Source organism: Triticum aestivum, chromosome 5A (assembly GCF_018294505.1).
Source record: "Triticum aestivum cultivar Chinese Spring chromosome 5A, IWGSC CS RefSeq v2.1, whole genome shotgun sequence".
NCBI classification, from domain to species: Eukaryota; Viridiplantae; Streptophyta; class Magnoliopsida; order Poales; family Poaceae; genus Triticum; species Triticum aestivum.
This window is the reverse complement of record NC_057806.1, coordinates 89,175,419-89,196,916: the sequence shown is the minus strand read 5'-3', so window position 1 is coordinate 89,196,916 and position 21,498 is coordinate 89,175,419. Positions and strand designations below refer to the sequence as shown.

Here is a 21,498-nt window from a genome sequence, read left to right as displayed (position 1 = left end):
AATGCGTGTCTTGTCCCTTTATGTCAGTAGGATATAGAGCACTGCAAGATTGAACCCATTACAAAGCACCTCTCCAATTGCAAGATAAATCAATCTAGTTGACCAAACCAAGCGCATAGATCGGAGAGAAATATAAAGCTATAATAATCATGCATAAAATAATTAATAGAAGACTCAAATAATATTCATAGATGGTCTGATCATAAATCCACAATTCATCGGATCCCAACAAACACACGACAAAATAATATTACATTGAATAGTTCTCCAAGAACATCAAGGAGAACATTGTATTGAAGATCAAAGAGAGAGAAGAAGCCATCTAACTACTAGCTATGGAACCGTAGGTCTGTGGTAAACTACTCACACATCATCGGAAGGGTAGTAAGGTTGATGTAGAGGCCCTCCATGGTCGATTCCCCCTCTGGTAGAGTACCGGAAAAGGCCTCCAGATGGGATGTGGCAATAACAGAGGCTTGTGGCGGTGGGAAAAGTATTTTGGGTGGCTCTCTGTTGGTTTCCAGATTTTATAGAATTTATAGAGTTCTAATTAGGTCAAATGAAGGAATGTGGGGCCCACAAGGCACATGGGCGCGCCTACCCCCTGGGCACACCCATGTGGTTTGTGGCCTACTCCTTCGCCTTCTGGACTCCTCCCTAAGCTTCTATGTTTTCTTATGTCCAGAAAAAAATCATCAAAAACTTTCGTGGCATTTGTACTTTGTTTAGTAGTGATTTCCTAGAAAAACAAAAGCAGGCAACTGGTACTTGGCACTAAGTTAATAGGTTAGTCCCAAAAAATGATATAATATTGCATATAAAACATCCAAGATTGATACTATAATAGCATGGAACAATCAAAAAATATAGATACATTAGAGACGTATCAGATAGCATTAGTTTACTTGTATAAAGTAGCAATGCCTTTCATTAAAACACATGGAAGCTTTACATGAAGGACCAATGCTAGTCATGATCAATATCTTATGGCTTTGTGAATTGAAGAATTAACATAGGGAAAGGATACATTTGAATATCTATGGAAAATGTGTATTATACGATATTAATAGCACCAGTTGGTTCCTAGGCTGCTATATGCATCTAATGACATGATATCGTAGGATGCAAAAAAAACATATCAATGGCTACCATCATGTAAACCATTAATGCGAGAAAATAATATTGCATTCAATAAATTTAGATCAATTTGTTATTTTTTCTTCAAAGGTGCATTTTAGGAAACTCCAGGCATATTGTGATAGTATATAAATTTGTATTATTTGGTAAATTCCCTCATAACTTGAGAAAATATGGTGGTGGACATAGTGTGGAAGTGTGCATCTTCGTCACGGTCTTCCCAAGAAGGGTAATCACTGAAATTGGCAAGAAAATAAATCTAATAGGACTATCAATCTTACCAAAAGTTCTTCCAATCCTCATTTGATTATGAAGATATGAATAATAAATATTTTGACCTGAATTTAGTAAGGGGAAAGAGTGGTGAGTTTGATAGCGTGTCAGCTCACTAGGAGTGGCTTCACAAGTGTTTTGCATCTCCATCTCACTTGACAAGTATCGTATTATTTATGAGACTTGGCTAGAGTAATAAATGTTTTGATATGTGATCACTAGCGGTGGCATGACACATGTTGGGCATCTCCACATTCCCTTGTCAGGTGTCATATTTTCTATGACGCTTGGCAAGATAGTGTGGAGATAATATGACACTTGGCAAAGAGAGTGTGGTGATGTCCAACACATGTCATGCCACCCCTATCAAACCAACACCCAGTCTACCTCATGACACTTTCCCCTTTATAAAAGCAGTCCAAACATCTATTCTTCATCACCAAATGTTGATTGGAAGAAGTTTAGGTAAGATTACTAGCCCCCCTTGATTTCTTAGTTAACCTTTTAGCAAATATGTACATTTCACATTTCTTGGGAAGACTACTACCAATGTATGTATACTTCCACACTATGACCACCATACCTTATTAACTCTTTTCGCACTTTCCAACATACATATATGCATACATCCACACTATGATAACCAATATATGCATACTTCCACATTACAACCAATATATACAATCGAAATAGTCCGATGTGTTCCTAAATTTTACCATTTTGAAGATGAACAATAACCAAGTTCTTATAAGAATATTGTTTCTGACAGCAATGGATTACAAGGTGGTAGCCATGTTGATATGCTTTTTATGTGCATCCAACGATCTCAGTACAGTAGATGCATTTGGGCGCATGCAAACCAATGAGACGGTAAAACTACAATCTAATATATATTTCCTATAAATTTTCAAGAGCTATCCTTTGCCTAGCTTAATTCTTGTATTCAGTAAGGTTTAGGATATGGATCATAGCTGCCATTTTCCCTTTATGTAAAGTCTCCATGTATTTTTCACAAAGAGGTTGCTACTTTCTAAAAGTGAACTAATGCCATCATCCCAAAAATAGCCATGCTTTTTTAAGAAAAAACAAGATACATAATTGCATAATTATAGTTTTCTAATCGAATTCATATATGTACATTAATAGTACATGCACCTGCAAGATTTGAAGATCGAATAAATCAATTCACCTGCTTAAAAGAAATAATGGATAAAGACTATCATTAAATACATAGAAACTTTGTATCAACTTTCTATATACATTTCAAACCAAAAAATTTGGGTTCACTTCTTATTCCACACATTGCATCTTTTCAAAACATGCACATGACCATATGCTCCCTTCATTCTTCGGAATTTGAACAAAGTAAATATGACTTCAACCTCTGATGTTTCTAAAAATCGACTCCCTTCACCTAAACTACGTTATGGGAACTTCATTTAATCCATGTGAATAGAAAATTTGAGTTACAAATTGTTGAAAGTATAGATACCTCCATGAACAAAAGTGGGAGAAAAAATGCTTGGAATTATCAAAATAATTCTTAAGCATATGGGGAGTAAAATGAATTTCTTTATCGTGCCTCTTTTATAATATACATTTCTTAGAATATATTATGGATGCGAGTCATCTTTGTTGGAAGCTTGGAACAATATTCGCTCATAGTTCTCCAACACCTGGACTATATAAACAAGTAAGAAATAAATATACGTATATGTCTCTAGCTATTGTGATTGATACACGAAACTTATATGTGTAGGTCTGTCCCAAATAGCACTACCATATAGTATTATGATCATAAATAATCTAAAGTAAAATTATGGGTCAAAGTTGGATCTTGTCCCTATGATTTACTTCACACAATTTCTGTTGTTTCTCCCATTTGTTGAAAAGTAGGTGATGATATTACTATTCTCTTGACAGTTTTTAGCATCGCCAAGATCAGCCCCATTTGTGTTACCCAGGAGGAATAAAAGTCAATACAAAAGCAAAAATGATTACCATCATGTAAAGCATTCCTCACTATCCTCTATTCTAGTCTTTTGCTTTTGGTCCAACTAATGACGACATGCTACATTTATCTGAAATGAGGGGTCAACCTTAGCCTAACAATGGGTTATAAATAACTAGATCTTCATTTTGTTCCGAGCCTCTTTGTAATTACCAAGATTTTAATACTCCCTCTTATATGAATTAATGGACACAACCTCTATACAATGTTATATGGAGGTTGCATCAATTAATTCGCATGGAGGGAGTATAAAGGTTGGAGGATTTACATCTTTGGAAATGCTCACTAAATTGGAGGGGTATTCCATAGAAAATTCTAGGCATATGCTACTACCACCACTTTTTCGCAATCCTATAAGTTGAAAGACTACAAGTTGCTTCTATTGTAACCCTTTTTTGCATACTATTTCTATTCTTTATGTTTTTAGAAGTCCTTATGCTCAATCTCATATCTCTATGAGGACGATATATACTTCTCCCTCCGATCTATATTAATTGACATTGTTTCAGTACAAAGTTAGTACGACTTTGTAGTAAACCAACATCAATTAATATGGATAGTGGTAGTATTTCTACGAGGACCAAAATAATAAAGGAATAGTAGTTATGCATACAATATATACTAGTCTATGATAATGCATCCTGAGTGCTAAATATCATGAACCAGTACCATATTGTCACTTCATTTATTGCTTTGTAAAATCGCAATACAAATTGGGCTATGATATATTTCTTACTAACTTTTGACATTTGACTCACTATGATACTAGAATCTCTTTTACATTCTAAATTGTGGTGTCACATCACTTTTTCTTAGGTGACAGTGAAGGATACCCTTATGGTACTTTGATTGTGCGAGGTCCAAGAGTGTAGTATTTAGTTTCCAACAGCCAAATGTATTATTCATGTATATGAGCTAACAAGCCTATTTAGTTTATTTTTCATTACTGGATAGCTGGCTGGAGAACCACACTGAGTAGCCACGGCGCACGAGTTAAAATAGGTATATGGGGTTCACAAGGACAATGTCAGTCCCAAGAATCTGGGGCATCGATGTATCTCTACAATAGTGATCAAGATGACTCCTCCATCAATTTGATCCAAGATGGATTTCATGTAATTGGAAACATGTCCAAATATTATTTTCAATACCATTGTGAACTCAAGCACTACCATAAATTAAACACTTGCAACTATGGTTGGTGTAGGTACTTCCCGACTTATATAAGAATAATGATGTCCATTTCTTTATACGATGGATGGTAAGTCTATATTAATTCATTATCATTGGGGTAAATGTAAATGTTGTCGTTTACATATGTTTAATAATATGACAATTTGTTTTTTCATCCTATAGAAAGACTACTACAAATCAACGGGCTGTTATAATTTGGAGTGCCCTGGTTTTGTGCCTGCTAGTGGAGCCGCACTTGTTCCGGGCCAAGCTGTTGCTCCTCCCTCAACTTATGACAGGGACGACCGCTACATAACTATTAGCCTGCATGCAGTATGCCCTTCTACTACTACTACTACTACTACTACTACTACTACTGTTGTTGCTGCTGCTACTGCTACTGCCACTGCTCTCATAATCTCAGTTTTTAGAGGGGTTTTTTTGTTCATGAAATCAGAATGTGTATGCAAATATTTTCCCCATCATAAAAATTCCATCGCCTGTTGCTGTAATGAAATTGCAAATTAGTGAAGTAATATGAACATGTAACAAACTCCAATTCTAAAATACCCTATAGTACATTCAACATATTCTTGCATATTGTAAATGTATGAAGCATGTGTGTGATCTCTAAATATAGTCATAGTTATAGCTTATTCCACATTACAACTGAAATCCATCACATGGAAAGTATCTTAGGGTGTATTAGGGCATATTAATCTTGAATTGGTCTATTGGATCTAATAATAGGTACACGTACCATTTGGTCTTAGCACATGATACATGTACCTCAGCATAATATAGGGGAAAATCCAGAAACAAATTCAAACATTCATTTATTCATATCAAGAGTATTATTTTACTACGGAATTCCTTTTTCCACACACTAATAGCAAATTTCAATACAAGATTATTAACTTATCAATGGATCACTGACAATTTTTTATCATTTTCCATAACTCATAGGATCCAAACACGGGAGATTGGGTGTTGTATCGAGACGACTTGCATAAACCTTCATTTTTGGGGCATTTTCCAAAAGAGCTTTGTCCTAAACTATATGGTATAGCCCCCGGAGTAGGATGGATTGGATTCGTATATTACCAAGATAGGGATCAAGGTGGTCCCGCAATGGGTAGCGGTCATTTTCCAGAAGAGGGCCAAAGGAAAGCAGCATACTTCAAGAATATCAAGCTCTTTGATTCCAAAGCTAATGTGTATGATCCGAGTGCCTTGGCTAGACTTGTCAGTGCGCCAAGATGTTACAAAGTCAGTGAGGTTCTGCATGCTAGAAAGGACGGCTATATGTTTTATTATGGAGGTCCAGCTAGTTGTATGGGTTGACGAGTATTCGTCTTGAATATAATAAAAGTGATAAACACATCATTGACCATACATCTCTCATGAAATGAGTAATTTAGGCACAAGTCCAATTCACCCAAAAGCTCAAGTTGATGGGGAAAGGTGTACTATGCATTTATAGGTCAACACTTCCCCTCACATGTGGCTCCCTCAGGCCTAAACATGGACCGGAAGTGGGATGCAATTTAATTGCGCCAGCCAGATCTTGAACTCAAGACCTCTTGGCTCTGATACCATAATAAATTTATGCTCAAGCCAACTCATCCAAAAGTCGACCTGATGGAGAGAGTCGGACAATATATTTCAATAATGTGAACTCAAAACCTATCTATAGGACATAACATGTCGGTAGTAGTACAAAAATTGGCAAGAGTTTCCATGACTTAGTAGCTAAGAAAATACTAGTACATAAGCAATGAAACAAAAATAGTTGGTAAGTACTCGTATAAAAGGAGCAGCACACCACTGTTTGTAAATCAAGCCATCCAGCATCAAATCAAAGGAAAGTAGTACTAGTACAAGTCCTCACAAACTGTGTGTGTGTGTGTGCATGTGTAGACTGGACTACATGTTTATGCATCTGCTACACTTCCTCATCTAGCTACTCTTTGCTCCTCCTCATCTTATACTGGCAACACTACAAAAGACACTTCCGTGATGTGCTACTTATTGAGCTTGCGTTGGTTTTTCCCATGAAGAGGAAAGGGTGATGCAGCAAAGTAGAGATAAGTATTTCCCTCAGTTGATAATCAAGGTATCAATCCAGTAAGAGGAACACACAAGTCACCAATGGTTGTACCTACACAAACAAACAAATACTTGCACCCAACGCGATAAAGGTATTGTCAATTCCTTCACGGTACTTGCAAGGATGAGATCTAACAGTTATAGATATGAAAGATAAGTAAAAGTGCAAAATAAGATAAAGGTAAATAAATTGCAGCAAGGTATTTTTGGGTTTTTGATTTTGTAGATCTGAAAACAATCTGATAAAAATAGACCTCGGGGCCATAGTTATCACTGGAGGATTCTCTCTTGACAGAAAGCATACGGTGGGTAAACAAATTACTGTTGAGCAATTGATAGAAAAGTGCATAGTTATGATGATATCTAAGGCAATGATAATGAATATAGGCATCACATTCGTGACAAGTAGACCGATGATACATCTCCAACGTATCTATAATTTTTGATTGTTCCATCCTATTATATTATCTTTTTTAGATGTTTTATATGCATTAATATGCTATTTTATATGATTTTTGGGACTAACCTATTAACCTAGAGCTCGGTGCCAGTTTCTATTTTTTCCTTGTTTTAGAGTTTCGCAGAAAAGGAATACCAAACGGAATGAAACTTTCGCGGTGATTTTTCTTGGACCAGAAGACATCCAGGGGGCTTGGAGTGCACGTCAGGAAAGCCACGAGGCGGCCACAAGGACGGAGGCCGCGCCCAGGGGGTAGGGCGCGCCCCCACCCTTGTGTGCCCCTCGTGACTCCACCGACCTATTTCTTCCGCCTATATATTCTCAAATACCCCAAAACCTTCCAGGGGAGACACAAAACCACTTTTCCACCGCCGCAATCTTCTGTACCCGTGAGATCCCATCTAGGGGCCTTTTCCGGCGTCCTGCCGGAGGGGGATTCGATCACGGAGGGCTTCTACATCAACACGATTACCTCTCCGATGGAGCGTGAGTAGTTTACCACAGACCTACGGTTCCATAGCTAGTAGCTAGATGGCTTCTTCTCTCTCTTTGATTCTCAATACCATGTTCTCCTCAATGTTCTTGGAGATCTATTTGATGTAATACTTTTTGCGATGTGTTTGCCGAGATCTAATAAATTGTGGATTTATGATCAGCTTATCTATGAATATTATTTGAATCTCCTCTGAGTTCTTATATGCGTGATTTGATATCTTTGCAAGTCTCTTCGAACTATCGATTTGGTTTGGCTAGCTAGATTGGTTTTTCTTGCAATGGGATAAGTGCTTAGCTTTGGGTTCAACCTTGCGGTGCTCGATCCTAGTGATAGAAGGGGAACCGACACGTATTGTATTGTTGCCATCGAGGATAACAAGGTGGGGTTTTCATCATATTGCTTGAGTTAATTCCGCTACATCATGTCATCTTACTTAATGTGTTACTCTGTTCTTATGAACTTAATACTCTAGATGCAGGCAGGAGTCGGTTGATGTGTGGAGTAATAGTAGTAGATGCAGAATCGTTTCGGTCTACTTGACATAGACGTGATGTCTATATTCATGATCATTGCCTTAGATATCGTCATAACTTTGCGCTTTTATATCAATTGCTCGGCAGTAATTTGTTCACCCATCGTAGTATTTTGTATCTTGAGAGAAGCCTCTAGTGAAACCTATGGCCCCCGGGTCTATTTTCCATCATATAATATTCTATTTTTCATCATATAAGTTTCCGATCTACAATTCTACTTTCCTATTTACTTTCTTTGCAATCTTTTACTTTTTGATCTATAAACCAAAAATACCAAAATTGTTACTTTACCGTTTATCCATCTATATCAGATCTCACTTTGCAAATAACCGTGAAGGGATTGACAACCCCTTTGTCGCATTGGGTGCAAGTTGGTGTTTGTTTGTGCAGGTATTCGGTGGCTTGTTGTGTTGTCTCCTACTGGATTGATACCTACCTTGGTTCTAAAAATTGAGGGAAATATTTACTCTACTTTGCTGCATCACCCTTTCCTCTTCAAGGGAAAAACCAACGCAAGCTCAAGAGGTAGTAGGAAGAATTTCTGGCGCCATTGTCGAGGAGATCTATGCCAAACCAAGACATACCAAGTACCCATCATAAACGCTCTGAAAGATCGAGGATGTCACCTAGAGGGGGGTGAATAGGCGTTTTAAAATAATTACGGTTTAGGCTTGAACAAATGCAGAATAAACCTAGTGGTTAATTTGACAAGAACAAAACCTAAAACAACTAGGCCCACCTAAGTGCACCAACAACTTAAGCTAAGCAAGATAAGCAACTATGTAATAGCAAGATATATGACAAGAAGCGATATGGCTATCACAAAGTAAAGTGCATAAGTAAAAGGGCTCGGGTAAGAGATAACCGAGGCACGTGGAGACGACGATGTATCTCGAAGTTCACACCCTTGCGGATGCTAATCTCCGTTTGGAGCGGTGTGGAGGCACAATGCTCCCCAAGAAGCCACTAGGGTCACCGTAATCTCCTCATGCTCTCGCATAATGCAAGATGCCGTGATTCCACTAAGGGGCCCTTGAGGGCGGTCACCGAACCTGTACAAATGGCAACCCTTGGGGGTGGTCACCGAACCCTTACACTTTGGCAACCCTTGGGGCGGTCACCTGTACCCGTCAAATTGCTCGGGGCGATCTCCACAACCTAATTGGAGACCCCGACGCTTGCCCAGAGCTTTACACCACAATGATTGAGCTTCGAACACCACCAAGGTTGGGGTTAACTCCCCAACGACACCACGAAGCTTCACCACAATGGAATATGGCTCCGAGGTGACCTCAACCGTCTAGGGCGCCCAAGCACCCAAGAGGAACAAGCTCAAGGGTACCAAGCACCCAAGAGTAATAAGCTTCTCAACTTGTAACTTCCATGTATCACCGTGGAGAACTCAAACCGATGCACCAAATGCAATGGCAAGGGCACATGGAGTGCCCAAGTCCTTCTCCCCCAAATCCCACCAAAGCAACTAATGCTAGGGAGGAAAATGAGAGGAAGAACAAGAAGGAGAACGCCAAGAACTCCAAGATCTAGATCCAAGGGGTTCCCCTCACATAGAGGAGAAAGTGATTGGTGGAAATATGGATCTAGATCCCCTCTCTCCTTTCCCTCAAAAACTAGCAAGAATACATGGAGGGATTGAGAGTTTGCAAGCTCGAAGAAGGTCAACAATGGGGGAAGAACACGAGCTCAAAGGATAAGGTTGAATGGGGAAGAAGACCCCCTTTTAAAGGAGCTCCCGAATCCAACCGTTATGTGCTCAGTCCGCGCACAAGCGGTACTACCGCTCAGGGGAGCAGTACTATCGCCCGGGCGGTAGAACACAGAGAGCGGAGCGAAACAGAGTGCAAGGCAGAGCCGTATGAGCGGCACTACCGCTGGAGCCAGCGGTACTACCGTTGGCCGCAGCGGTACTACCGCTGGGACCGCGCACAGCGCCCACCACGAGCACAGGGAGAAGGAACAGGGGGGAGGGCCATTGAGCGGCACTAGGGGCGGTGGTAGCCGCGGTACTACCGCACATGAGTGGTACTACCGCCCGCTCCTACTGCCGCTGAACCCGACACGAGAAAACCACGTCTCAAGTCGAGGCGGTACCAGCACGGAACCGGAGCCATACTACCGCTTATGGCTATGGGCAGTACTACCACTGTGGGACAGCGGTACTGCCGTTTGTGGCGATAAGAGGTACTACCGCTGGCACCATCCTTATGCCACTTCCACGAAAGCAAGTATACTCCACAGAAAACCAGAACTGCCATAACTTCTGCATATGAGCTCCGAATTGAGCAAACTCAAGCTTGTTGGAAACAAGACGATGAGTGGCATCAAAACAGCGACTGGTTATAGTAAGAAGAGGCAGGGTAGGTATGCCTAACAAATGGAGGAGTGAAACCTCCAACAGAGAAGAACAGACATAACCTCCAACATCGAAAACATCATAGAAGATGCAAGTGAACTCCGTTTTCGATGAACTCGAGCTTGTCATCAAGATGACCATAAGCTCCAAAACTCACAAAGAGAAGCAAACAAGAACCAAGAAAGATAATGCAAGGATGCAATGGTTTGAGCTCTCAACGAACGATATGATCAAGCTACTCATCGAGAGCCCCCCTTGATAGTACGACAATCGATCCTATAGCCCGGTCTCCCAACTACCACTATGAGACCGGTAAAATAGAAAACCTATCAAGAGCAAACCTTTGTCTTGCACATAGTCCACTTGAGCTAGATGATGACGATCTTGACTTCCTCAAGTTGGACCACCTTTCTTGATTGTGTTGGCTCGATGAAGACTAGTTCATTGCTCCCCCATACTCCACTATGGGTGAGCCACTCTTCGGCATATCTTCATAAATCCATTGTTACCATAATGGACGACAAGCTTCAAGCATTTGATCTCTTCATGATGCTCCACTTGAACTTGCACATCGCTACCTAACCCCACAAAGAACTCTCACGAAAACCATGAGTTAGCAAACAAAGCATAATGGACAATGCTTACCATACCATGGGATCACTTGATCCCTCAGTACATCTTGTATGCTTTGTGTGTTGATCAACTTGATTCATTCTTGACTTAATCTTGATCAACCTTGAATCTTTCCAATTCTCTTCATTTGGATGATGTCTTGAAGGTAGATATGAATGATCACACAATCTTCTTCTTCAAGACATGCTTACAATAAGCTCAACACTCACATGACCAATCTTTGGATAATTTCTTGAATAGCATCTTGGTCGACATAAACTCTTCTTGAAACCAACACATGTACTCCAAGAAAAGCCTATGGACAAAACCTTCAAATATAACTCAAGGCAGTCATTAGTCCATAGAGATTGTCATCAATTACCAAAACTAAACATGGGGCACCGCATGTTCTTTCACGCTCATCCCTCACATTACATTATTTGCCATTCGCCTCTTGTTTTTCTCTCCCCCACTTCTAATATGATTTTCAAAAAGATTCGCATCTTCTTCACCATCTTCCGTTCATCTTCTTCGTTTACTTTTTGTGTGCTCGTGTGTTGGACTGCTTGCTTTGTCGCAATGACCCCTCCAAAAAATGTTGACCCTCACCTTAGGAGGGTAGACGAAATTGAGAATAATGTTAGAAGGTTCATGTCTTTACAATTTGAGCATAACAATTTCTTTAGAAACGAGCTCAAGGAGCAGAAAAGCTTTATGGAATACATGAATAAAGAGCTTGATGATATGTCTAAAGAATTTTATGGTTTGAGATCTCAGTTGGCGCATCTTGAAAATTTAGTAAGTCAAATTTCTGATAAACAAGCTACTTTACTAAACAAAATGGCAGTGAAACCAGAGGCTTTGAATAATGAGGAAGATCTTAAAGTAATTGATGTGACTCCTATTGAATCTTTATTTTCCAATGTAAATCTTGATAAATATGAAACTGGAGATGAGTCAACTTTAGTTAGAAGGCGTTTCAATGATTCGGAGTTTTTAGATCTTGATGCAAAAATTGATAGAAGGCCACAACCACTCTTATCCTCATACGATGGCTCGCGGGCCACTCACTCACGTCTCACTTACAGCTCGGTCCCAGTTGTAGGCACTTCTCCCTTTTCGGATTCGTTGATTCCTCTGACTGTTGGGCCTTCTACCTCGTCACTGTTGTGGCTCTTCTTGTCAGTAGTGACAGATTTTTCTAGTTTTCTTCCATGATTGCCTGAAGATAAGGTGGGAAAGAAGATGATGTGTACAATCGTACGGTTGCAGTGGACCAAATCAAACGCTCGCGCGGTGACCGGCCGAAATTGGGCCGGTCGACCGGCGCCTATCAGTGGCCAAACCTTAAGGAGTTTCTATACATATATTTGACCGAGAAAGTATTATTTTTCTACAATGCCCAATATACACCATCCTCCTGAGTCGAAGTAGCTACATCGGCCACAAAGGATTTAAGGTTGTCTCATTACCCCAACGGATCACAGGTGTTAGTCTTCTTCTAAAGTAGGTGGACACATATCCTTACCCCTGAAATCCTGAACAATACAGTCCTGCAGGTTGTTGATGCCAAATAGATGAGGATATTGTATACTCAGCTGTCAGTGACAGGATAGAGACGCAATCCATCATCTACAAAAGCGACAGCGATGCAATGACCAAATTAGCAACCGGAATCTTATTTTTTTTCTCGAATATGCCTAGATGGTGTATCATTGCATTGATAGGGGAGAGAGTTTAGAAATTACAGGGGATCACCACAGAGACATGCACAAGAATGGCAACGCTGTGGTGACGAGATGAGCAGAAGACACAGGGTTGCTCAGTCCCCCAAAGACACGATCAGGTTACAGCTAGCCCTAAGTTCATTCCTCTAGCTCCAGCCATGGCCCAAGAGCGAGCTTCATCCTTGATTGCTGCAAAGTGAGCGGAGCCTGCAGCCAACTATGCAGTTCCCGTTGCCTTTAGCATTAAGCAATTCCACTTCCGTGGACTGGTCGATCGATGTCGATGCTCGCCTGCTTCTTCTCAGCTCCGATAAGGCGATAACTCCTCCTAACCTGCTCCGATGGCGACCGCAGCGGCGATGCGTGCTTAGGCTCAACCTAAGCAGATCATCGCACAAATCGTTGGCATTATATATGCAAGCACACGGGCGTCCAGTCCAGGTCGAGCTACAGCTTTCCATGGAGGCAAGAGTAAAACCACCCCAAGGCACACGACATCAAAGAGGGCCAGCTCCAGGTCGGGTCGGCGGTGGCCACCATCATCTTGCTTCTCCACCACTTTCCGCCCATACCTCGCCGGCCACCTGCACCTGGGGACATCAAGGAAGGTGACAAGTGATAGAATTAGAACGATTCCCTTTCAGAAGATGCAGCGTTTCTTAAAGGAAAATATCATCTAGCTCCACTTGTAATGTTGCTATGTAGAGACCTGTGTTTTGATTTTCGGTTTGAGCTTTTTTTCGCCCTAGGCCGAGATGGCCGAATTTCAGCCATTTTCAAAAATTTCGGCTGAAATTTGACCAAAATTTGACTGCAATTTGACTTAAATTTGATCAAAATTTGCCAAATTTGAGCAATTTCGGCCTAAATATACTTTTCGCCTCAGGCCGAGATGGCCGAAATTCGGCCCAAATCCACTTTTTGCGGCCGAAAATCAAAACACAGGTAAAGACTACTACCAAGGACTCCACGTATACTGGGCAAAAGGCCTATCTCTTCTGATAGCTCATCTTCTCCTGTTCCGACGACGACAACAACGGCTACCGGTAGTGCTCAAGTCAAGTAAATCACTACACCACACCTAGCTTATGACTAGACCGTTAGAATTACAGGAGACTGAATTTGCAGTTTTCTGACCTTTTCAGTACCACCTGGCTTGATGTGTGTGACAACCAACCTAGATGGGCTTGGGTTCACTGATTTCAGTTCTACCAACATCAATCTTGTATGTAAATGGCTCTTGAAATTTGGAAAACGAAGAAGGGAGTGGCAGGATTTTGCTAGGGCTGAAAAGCTGCAGAAATTAATTTACTTGAACCCAAAGTAAACCATCTCCTGGTTAAGAAAGCCAGGAAGGTAGCCAGGTGAAGCAAAGGACAAGACATCACAGGAAGCCAATGGAGACATCAAGCAAGCAAGCTGACAAGTGATGAAGTGACAGGAGCAGAGTGAGCTGTACTCTCCCTTGCATAAAAAGATACAGTGTTTTTTCTTCTTCAAAAAAATTGTGCTATGGATTGAGTGCTACAATACGAAATACCCTAACATGGCCTGTTGGCTAGGAGAGACCCATCCATTCACTCACCTTGTCTCAATCTGTACTGGGAAAAGGGAACTCATGAGTTTGTTCCGTGTGTATGGACTCACCGATTTTTCTCGGCTCCGAGAGCTCCTCTCCACCTACCCCGACGATCTGCTCCGATGATGACAAAGACGACGACCTGGGTTAACCTAAGTGAATCACCACACGTCTCCAGCCAGCACTATATACACGCACAACCACTCACTCACTCAGGTGCCGTCCGGTGCAGAGCCAGATAGAGTTACAGCCTTCCAGCAAGAAAAACCCAAGACACAAAATCAAGAGGTGAGGTCCAGCCATGGAGGGGGCGATGGTGGAGTGGTGGCCATGGTTCGGATCGGCAGTGGCGAGCACCATCTTCCTATGGTCCATGGTGCAGAACCACATCCCGGACACCCTCCGGCTCAACCTCGCCGCTTTGGCCGCCAAGCTCACCGCCTACTTCAACCCTTACCTCCAGATCACCATCTCGGAGAACGGCGCCCAGCGCTGGAAGCGAAGCGAGCTCTTCCTTGCCGTCGAGGCCTACCTGAGCGACGCATGTGCCCGTCGCGCGCGCAGGCTCAAAGCCGAGCTCGGCAAGGACAGCAAGAACATCCAGGTCTCCATCGACGACCACGAGGGGGTCACCGACGACTTCTCCGGCGCCACGCTCTGGTGGCATGCCTCCAAGCAGCGACCCAAGTCCAATGTCATCAGTTTGTACCCTGGCGAGGACGAGAAGCGCTTCTACCGGGTCACCTTCCATAAGCAGCACCACGACCTCGTCCTCGATTCTTACCTGCCTTTCATCCTCGGCGAGGGCCGCACCGTCATCATCAAGAACCGCCAGCGCCGCCTGTTCACCAACAAAGCCAGCGGCAGCTCGAGCCCTTACGGGGCCAAGAGCGCCTGGAGCCATGTACCGTTCGAGCACCCGGCGACCTTCGACACCCTTGCCATGGACCCCAAACAGAAGGAGGACGTCATCGATGACCTCATGGCGTTCCAAGAGAGCAAGGAGTACTACGCTAAGGTCGGCAAGGCGTGGAAGCGCGGGTACCTCCTTTACGGCCCGCCCGGCACCGGCAAGTCCACTATGATAGCCGCCATGGCCAACTTCCTCGACTACGATGTCTACGACCTCGAGCTCACGGCCATCAACAACAACACCGAGTTGCGGAAGCTCTTCATCGAGACGACGGGCAAGTCCATCATCGTCATAGAGGACATTGACTGCTCCGCCGACCTCACCGGAAAACGCCGCAAGGACAAGAAGGCCTCTCGCGACAAGGACTCTGATGGCAACGACAAACCCAAGCTACCAATCGAGCCAGAGAAGGATGACGCGGCCAATGTGACGCTCTCTGGCCTGCTCAACTTCATCGACGGGCTGTGGTCTGCGTGCGGCGGCGAGCGGATCATCATCTTCACCACCAACTACAAGGAGAAGCTGGACCCGGCACTGATCCGGCGGGGCAGGATGGACAAGCACATTGAGATGTCTTACTGCCGCTTTGAGAGCTTCAAGGTACTCGCCAAGAACTACCTGGATGTCGTCGAGCACGAGCTGTTTGGGGAGATTCAGCAGCTGCTCGAGGAGACTGACATGTCGCCCGCTGACGTGGCAGAGAACCTCATGCCCATGTCCAAGAAGAAAACGAGGGACCCTGACGTATGCTTGGCAGGCCTCATCGAGGCGCTCAAGCAGGCCAAAGAAGACGCGGCGGTCGCCAAGGCGAAGGAGGAAGAGGTGGCCAAGGAGGCTGAAGCGAAGAAAGCCAAGGAGAAAGAGGAGGCTGAAATGAAGAAAGCCAAGGAGAAAGACCAAGGGAAGGACAAAACATCAGAGGAAGCCATTGGAGACAACATGCAAGCTGACAAGATACAGGAGTAGAGTGAGACTACATGCTCCGTGACCAAAAGACGCAGTGTTGGTTCAGATAAGACATATATCACTCAACTGAAATAAAATAATGTAGCTTCCTTTTGTCATTTGCTAGTTCATGCATGAAGCGACTGTTGTAATGTTGCTATAGGTAGAGGAAGTAGTACAATACTACATTATCCCAACACTGTGTATTTGTAAATGCAGAAGGAAACTAAGATTGTTTGCATAAATATGCATTTCCTCATTTCTCTACAGAAAAAAGACAGCAGTCTGCCAGAAGTTGACTTACGCATGGCCTGCACTACACTCAGGTTCTCTTTGTCTGACCAGATCCCATGAGCGCGGTGCTAGAGCTGGCACTCTCAGAATCCTGCTGCGCAGCCTCCTCACCAAGTAATCCAGTTCTTTCTTCCGAAGGTGGTTCTTCTCGTTGTTTCGATTTCGTCTTCTGAGCCCTTGAAACCACAGCTACATGAGACATAACCAACAGCAGGAGGATCACAATGCTAACACTCTGCCTAGCTGAACTTATCACGAATACTTGGTTGCGGATTATGACAACCATCAGGCTTTCTTTGGTAGAAGTGGATTGGGGAGGGGGGGATTTCAGGGGATTGGGTGAATCCCTTCCTTCCACCCAATCTCCTCAAAACCCCTTGAATCCCCCAAACCCCTTCATCCACAATCCTCTTTGTTTAAATTTTCTGTTTGGTAGGCAAGTTTTGTCATATTGACATAACATGGTCTAGAACATTTAAAAATCCAAATTTACAATGTAACTAACTCCCCTTATATCCTTGCTACAGAATTGTAAAGGTCACCTAATAAAAATGAGACAAAGTTGCTACATGGGAATAATTTAGCAGCAGTTTTTCCCAGCAGCAGCATAATTTTGCATGACTTGAAATCAATATCTCATCACAACAACAACTTTGCATGACTTGAAACTACAAACAGAATTTCCTTGCTTAGTTGTTTATCAAATTTTCATATTGTATTATATAGTCTGAGAGTGGAGAATTAAATAATGAATGCATGGAAGATAGTACTAGCAGACTAGGCTAGATGGCACATATACTCTGGTATTGGAGAACCAATGTTGCTCACCCGGATTATGCACCAAGAAAAGAAAAGAAAAAGTTCCTGTGTACAGATGGATAAACAGGACAAGGATATATTAGAGTGTGAGAGTTGCACAAAAGTGGGATGTGGGAATCTTCTGAATCAAAAGATTAGTTAGCTTCATGATCAGGGCCGTATCCGAGAAAACGGAGGCCCGGTGCCAATTAAAAAATGAGGCCCTCAACCTAACAAATAGTAGCAACTATTTTAGAGAATTTTATTTAGAGAAAACAAATAGTAGCAACTAGATACAAAGGCTTTGTTACATGTATCATCCTTCTGCCTTTGTTTTAGGATTCAGTTACTAATAAAGTAACCAAGTTACAAGTGTACATGAGTGCTGCATCAGTTGCAAATTTATGGATGGGGACCAAAATGAAGCATACTGAAGAAGGAACCAACAATCAGTATCCATTGTTGGATTGCTATGAATCTAGAAGAATGGAGCGTCCAATTTGCAAGTGCATCTATCATCTCTCTTTTGTCGCTTCAAGAAAAAGGGATGACGCCACGAAACAAAATCAACTAAGATTCAGTTACAGATATTACACTGTTGTATCTGATAGAGAAGAATAGCGAACAGATAATGTTAATGCATACAAATGAACATAAGATCAATATAAAAAATGTGGGGATACAGAGGTTATCATTGTTTGTTGTTTTTGTCCAAAAATACATCAATCTGCGTGGGGATACAGCAGCCTGTGGGAGGCCATAAATTAAACTAGAACTAAAATAACACCCCTAGCCCATGACACTAGGGAACAATAACAACAATCAGTGCTCCAGATCGATGGATTCAATTAGATAAATACCACACTCTCAGCTTGCTTCTAGCAGACCAGGCTAGAAGGCTGCTGAAGGTAACGGCCGTGTTCTGCAAATGAGAAGAGACAGACAGACTCATCGATGGACGCATCGAACTGCTGCCATGTAGGAGAGGAGAAGGATGGCCATGGAAGCAGCCTGTCTCATCATTGGACGCATCATCGAACTGCTGCAGAACGGCCGGCCATGGCCCTAGGGTTTGCAGGGGAGGGGATGGAGAAGTGGAGGAGAGGGGGAGGAATCACCTCGAGAAGTACCGGCGGAGGAGGACGGCGGCGGCGGGGCGACGCTCTGTCTCGGTGCGTCCCATTCCGCACGGGTGCCCGCGAGGCTGGCCAGCCGCGTGGATAGGAGGGGAACGAAGGGGGTCGAAGGGATTCGGCTGCGCAAACCCCGCGAAACAAGTGGGCCGACGAGGATTAGCGAGATTTCTGGGCCCCGCGGGGTTAATCCTCTAGAAACCCTGTCGATCCGCTCGTACCAAATGAGGCCTCAGGTAGGGGGAGGTCCTATCTGCAAAAGCAGGGTTCGAATCTGAGACCAGATGCTTCAAATGCTTCAAAGAAGTACAGCTAGCCAGTTGAGCTAGAGAGCTACCTGGTGTGTAATGCAGCACAACATATTAAGAACAAAACCGAGCGCACATCCGAACATTTTTAGAATTTTGTACGCAAAACGTTGTTTTTGAGAAAAAACGTGAAGGTTGTATGAAACAGCGAACACTTTTTGAAATTGTGAATAAAATTTGAAAAAACTCAACAATTCGAAAAATGCAAACAATTTTTGGAAACGGGAACATTTTTGTAAAATCTCCCAAAAAATAGAAAACGTGAAAGTTTTTTTGAAAACCCGAACATTAAATTCGAAAACAATTTTTGGATACTCGAACATTTTATAAAACTGGGAACATATTTTGAAACTCCCAAACAAAACTTGAACACACGAACAATTTTTAAAACTTGCGTATATTTTCTAAAACTGCCGAACAAAAGTTGAAACATGAACATTTTTTGGAATTTGTGAACAATTCTTTAAATGGAAACATTTATGCAAACTCGCAACAAAATTTGAAAACATGAACATTTTTGGTAATTGATGAACAAATTTTGAAATGGGAAGATTTTTTGAAACTCCCAAACATAATTTGAAAACATAAACATTTTGTGAACTTATATACTTTTTTTGAAAAGCAAACATTTTTAATAATATGGGAACATTTTTTGAATTTGTGGACAAAAATTAATAACAAGAAATTGTTTTGAACTTCTAAACATTTTAGAATTTTAGAAAAGAATTTGAAATTCTTAAGAACAAAAATAAAATAAAAATAGAAGAAAAAGGAATTGAAAAATGAAATAAAGAAACAGAAAGACGAAGAAAGAAAAAGAAAAAACAGAAAAACAAAAAACAACAAGCAAACAGAAAAAAACCCCAGTGAAAACCCGGTTCAAAACCTTCTAGAAGGTTCGCAGAACCGTTTCAGGAACCCTCCAGAAGGTTCCCAAATCCGAACGCTGTAGCGCGTGCACTATCTCGTAATTGGGCCGGCCCGTCTTGATCGATAGGTCGCTCGCCTCTGTGCGAAGCCTCGACAACTTGACGCAGAATATGAATGATATGCTGATGGCACCGTACACAAAGGAGGAAGTCAAGACGGCGCTCTTTCATATGGGAGCGACCAAGGCACCAGGGCCAGATGGTTTCCCAGCACACTTCTATCAAAGACACTGGGAGATCTGCGGAGATGAGGTCACGATGGCAGTATTGTGGATAATTAAGGGGGAGGAAAGCGCAGAGTGTGTAAATGACACGGTGCTCGTTCTTATTCCCAAGGTGATGGATCCAACGCTCCTTACACAATTTCGTCCAATAAACTTATGTAATGTGTTATGCAAAATTGCATCCAAAGTTATTGCAAACAGGTTGAAAGTTATCTTGCCGGATATAATCTCAGAAGAGCAATCTGCGTTCGTCCCAGGTCGGATGATCACCGACAATATTATTTGCGCTTATGAGTGTCTGCATTTTATGAAGCGAAGTAAAGCAAAGAGCAACAGTCATTGTGCGTTGAAATTGGATATGATGAAAGCTTACGACCGTCTGGAGTGGTCCTATCTTCAGGCTATCATGATCAAGTTGGGTTTTGCGCAACAATGGGTAAATATTGCTATGAGTATGATCAGCTCGGTGTCATTTTCAGTGATGTTTAATGGAGAGAAACTTGAATCCTTCAAACCTTCACGAGGCATCAGACAGGGAGATCCGATCTCCCCCTATCTTTTCTTGATTGCAGCAGAGGGCCTTTCGTGCCTACTAAAAACCAGTTCACAGTCATCTGTGCTTGAGGGGATTAAGGTGGCAAACACAGCTTCGGCTGTTAACCACCTCCTCTTTGCGGATGATAGCCTGTTGTTATTCAAGGCGAGTATAGAGGGGGCAGTTGAGGTTTCAAACCTTCTGGAGTTGTACTATAATTCTTCAGGGCAGCGTATCAACCATGACAAGTCGCCCATATTTTTCAGTAAAGGTTGCCCGCAACAGTTGAGAGATAGTATCAAAGCAACTCTATAAGTCCAAAATGAATCATTGAATGAGTGCTATTTGGGCATGCCAACTGATGTGGGGCAATCAAAGATGAGAACGTTCAAATATCTCAGAGATAGAGTTTGGGAAAAGGTGAAGGGATGGATGGAAAAACTCTTATCGGTTGGAGGAAAAGAGGTTTTAATTAAAGTAGCGGCTCAAGCCCTGCCTGTCTACTCGATGGCTTGTTTCAGATTACACAGAGGCCTATGTGAGAACATCTCCTCCATCATTCGGCAGTTCTGGTGGGGAAGTAAAGCGGGGAAACGTAAACCAGCTTGGGTGGCTTGGGACATTTTGACACGCCCAAAACATCTTGGAGGCCTCGGGTTCCGGGATATGGAGGTTTTTAACCTTGCTTTGTTAGCAAGACAAGCATGGAGGATACTTCAGGATCCTGATTCACTAAGCTCGCGGATTCTCAAGGCAGCTTATTTCCCTCACTCATCTGTAATGGAGGCGGAGCTTGGCAGTAGACCTTCACAAATTTGGAGAGCAATTCTCGATGGAAGAGATATGCTTAGGCTAGGCCTTATCAGGAGGATTGGTAATGGGCAAACCACGCATATATGGACGCATAATTGGTTACCACGGCCGGGGATGATGAGGCC

The 21,498-nt window shown here is 42.5% G+C and overlaps 3 protein-coding genes across 5 annotated transcripts; 2 read left to right on the top strand and 1 right to left on the bottom strand.

Annotated features, from left to right (window-relative positions):
- Nucleotides 1–2,183: 2,183 nt before the first annotated feature.
- On the top strand, nucleotides 2,184–5,979 carry LOC123106646 (uncharacterized). 2 transcript variants are annotated; one of them, XM_044528744.1, is made up of 6 exons: nucleotides 2,184–2,280; nucleotides 3,334–3,417; nucleotides 4,354–4,536; nucleotides 4,629–4,682; nucleotides 4,778–4,927; nucleotides 5,561–5,979. In XM_044528744.1, the coding sequence occupies exons 1-6, from the start codon at nucleotides 2,203–2,205 to the stop codon at nucleotides 5,936–5,938; spliced, it is 927 nt and encodes a 308-aa protein (XP_044384679.1). In that variant the 5' UTR covers nucleotides 2,184–2,202; the 3' UTR covers nucleotides 5,939–5,979. The 2 variants fall into 2 exon arrangements, with proteins under 2 accessions (XP_044384679.1, XP_044384680.1); XM_044528745.1 differs by lacking the exon at nucleotides 4,354–4,536 and having other exon boundaries at nucleotides 2,194–2,280.
- A 6,851-nt stretch (nucleotides 5,980–12,830) lies between these two features.
- Nucleotides 12,831–18,730, bottom strand: LOC123102444 (uncharacterized). 2 transcript variants are annotated; one of them, XR_006448957.1, is made up of 3 exons: nucleotides 18,550–18,730; nucleotides 16,644–16,809; nucleotides 12,831–13,492 (listed from the first exon to the last, which is right to left on the bottom strand). XR_006448957.1 is itself a non-coding variant. In XM_044523791.1 (3 exons), the coding sequence occupies exons 1-3, from the start codon at nucleotides 18,612–18,614 to the stop codon at nucleotides 13,276–13,278; spliced, it is 441 nt and encodes a 146-aa protein (XP_044379726.1). In that variant the 5' UTR covers nucleotides 18,615–18,716; the 3' UTR covers nucleotides 12,831–13,275. The 2 variants fall into 2 exon arrangements, 1 of the variants encoding a protein (XP_044379726.1); XM_044523791.1 differs by having other exon boundaries at nucleotides 16,644–16,802; nucleotides 18,550–18,716.
- On the top strand, nucleotides 14,644–16,584 carry LOC123102443 (AAA-ATPase ASD, mitochondrial). The gene has a single exon (XM_044523790.1). It carries the CDS (start codon nucleotides 14,783–14,785, stop codon nucleotides 16,358–16,360), a length of 1,578 nt encoding a protein of 525 aa, XP_044379725.1. The 5' UTR covers nucleotides 14,644–14,782; the 3' UTR covers nucleotides 16,361–16,584.
- Nucleotides 18,731–21,498: the final 2,768 nt, after the last annotated feature.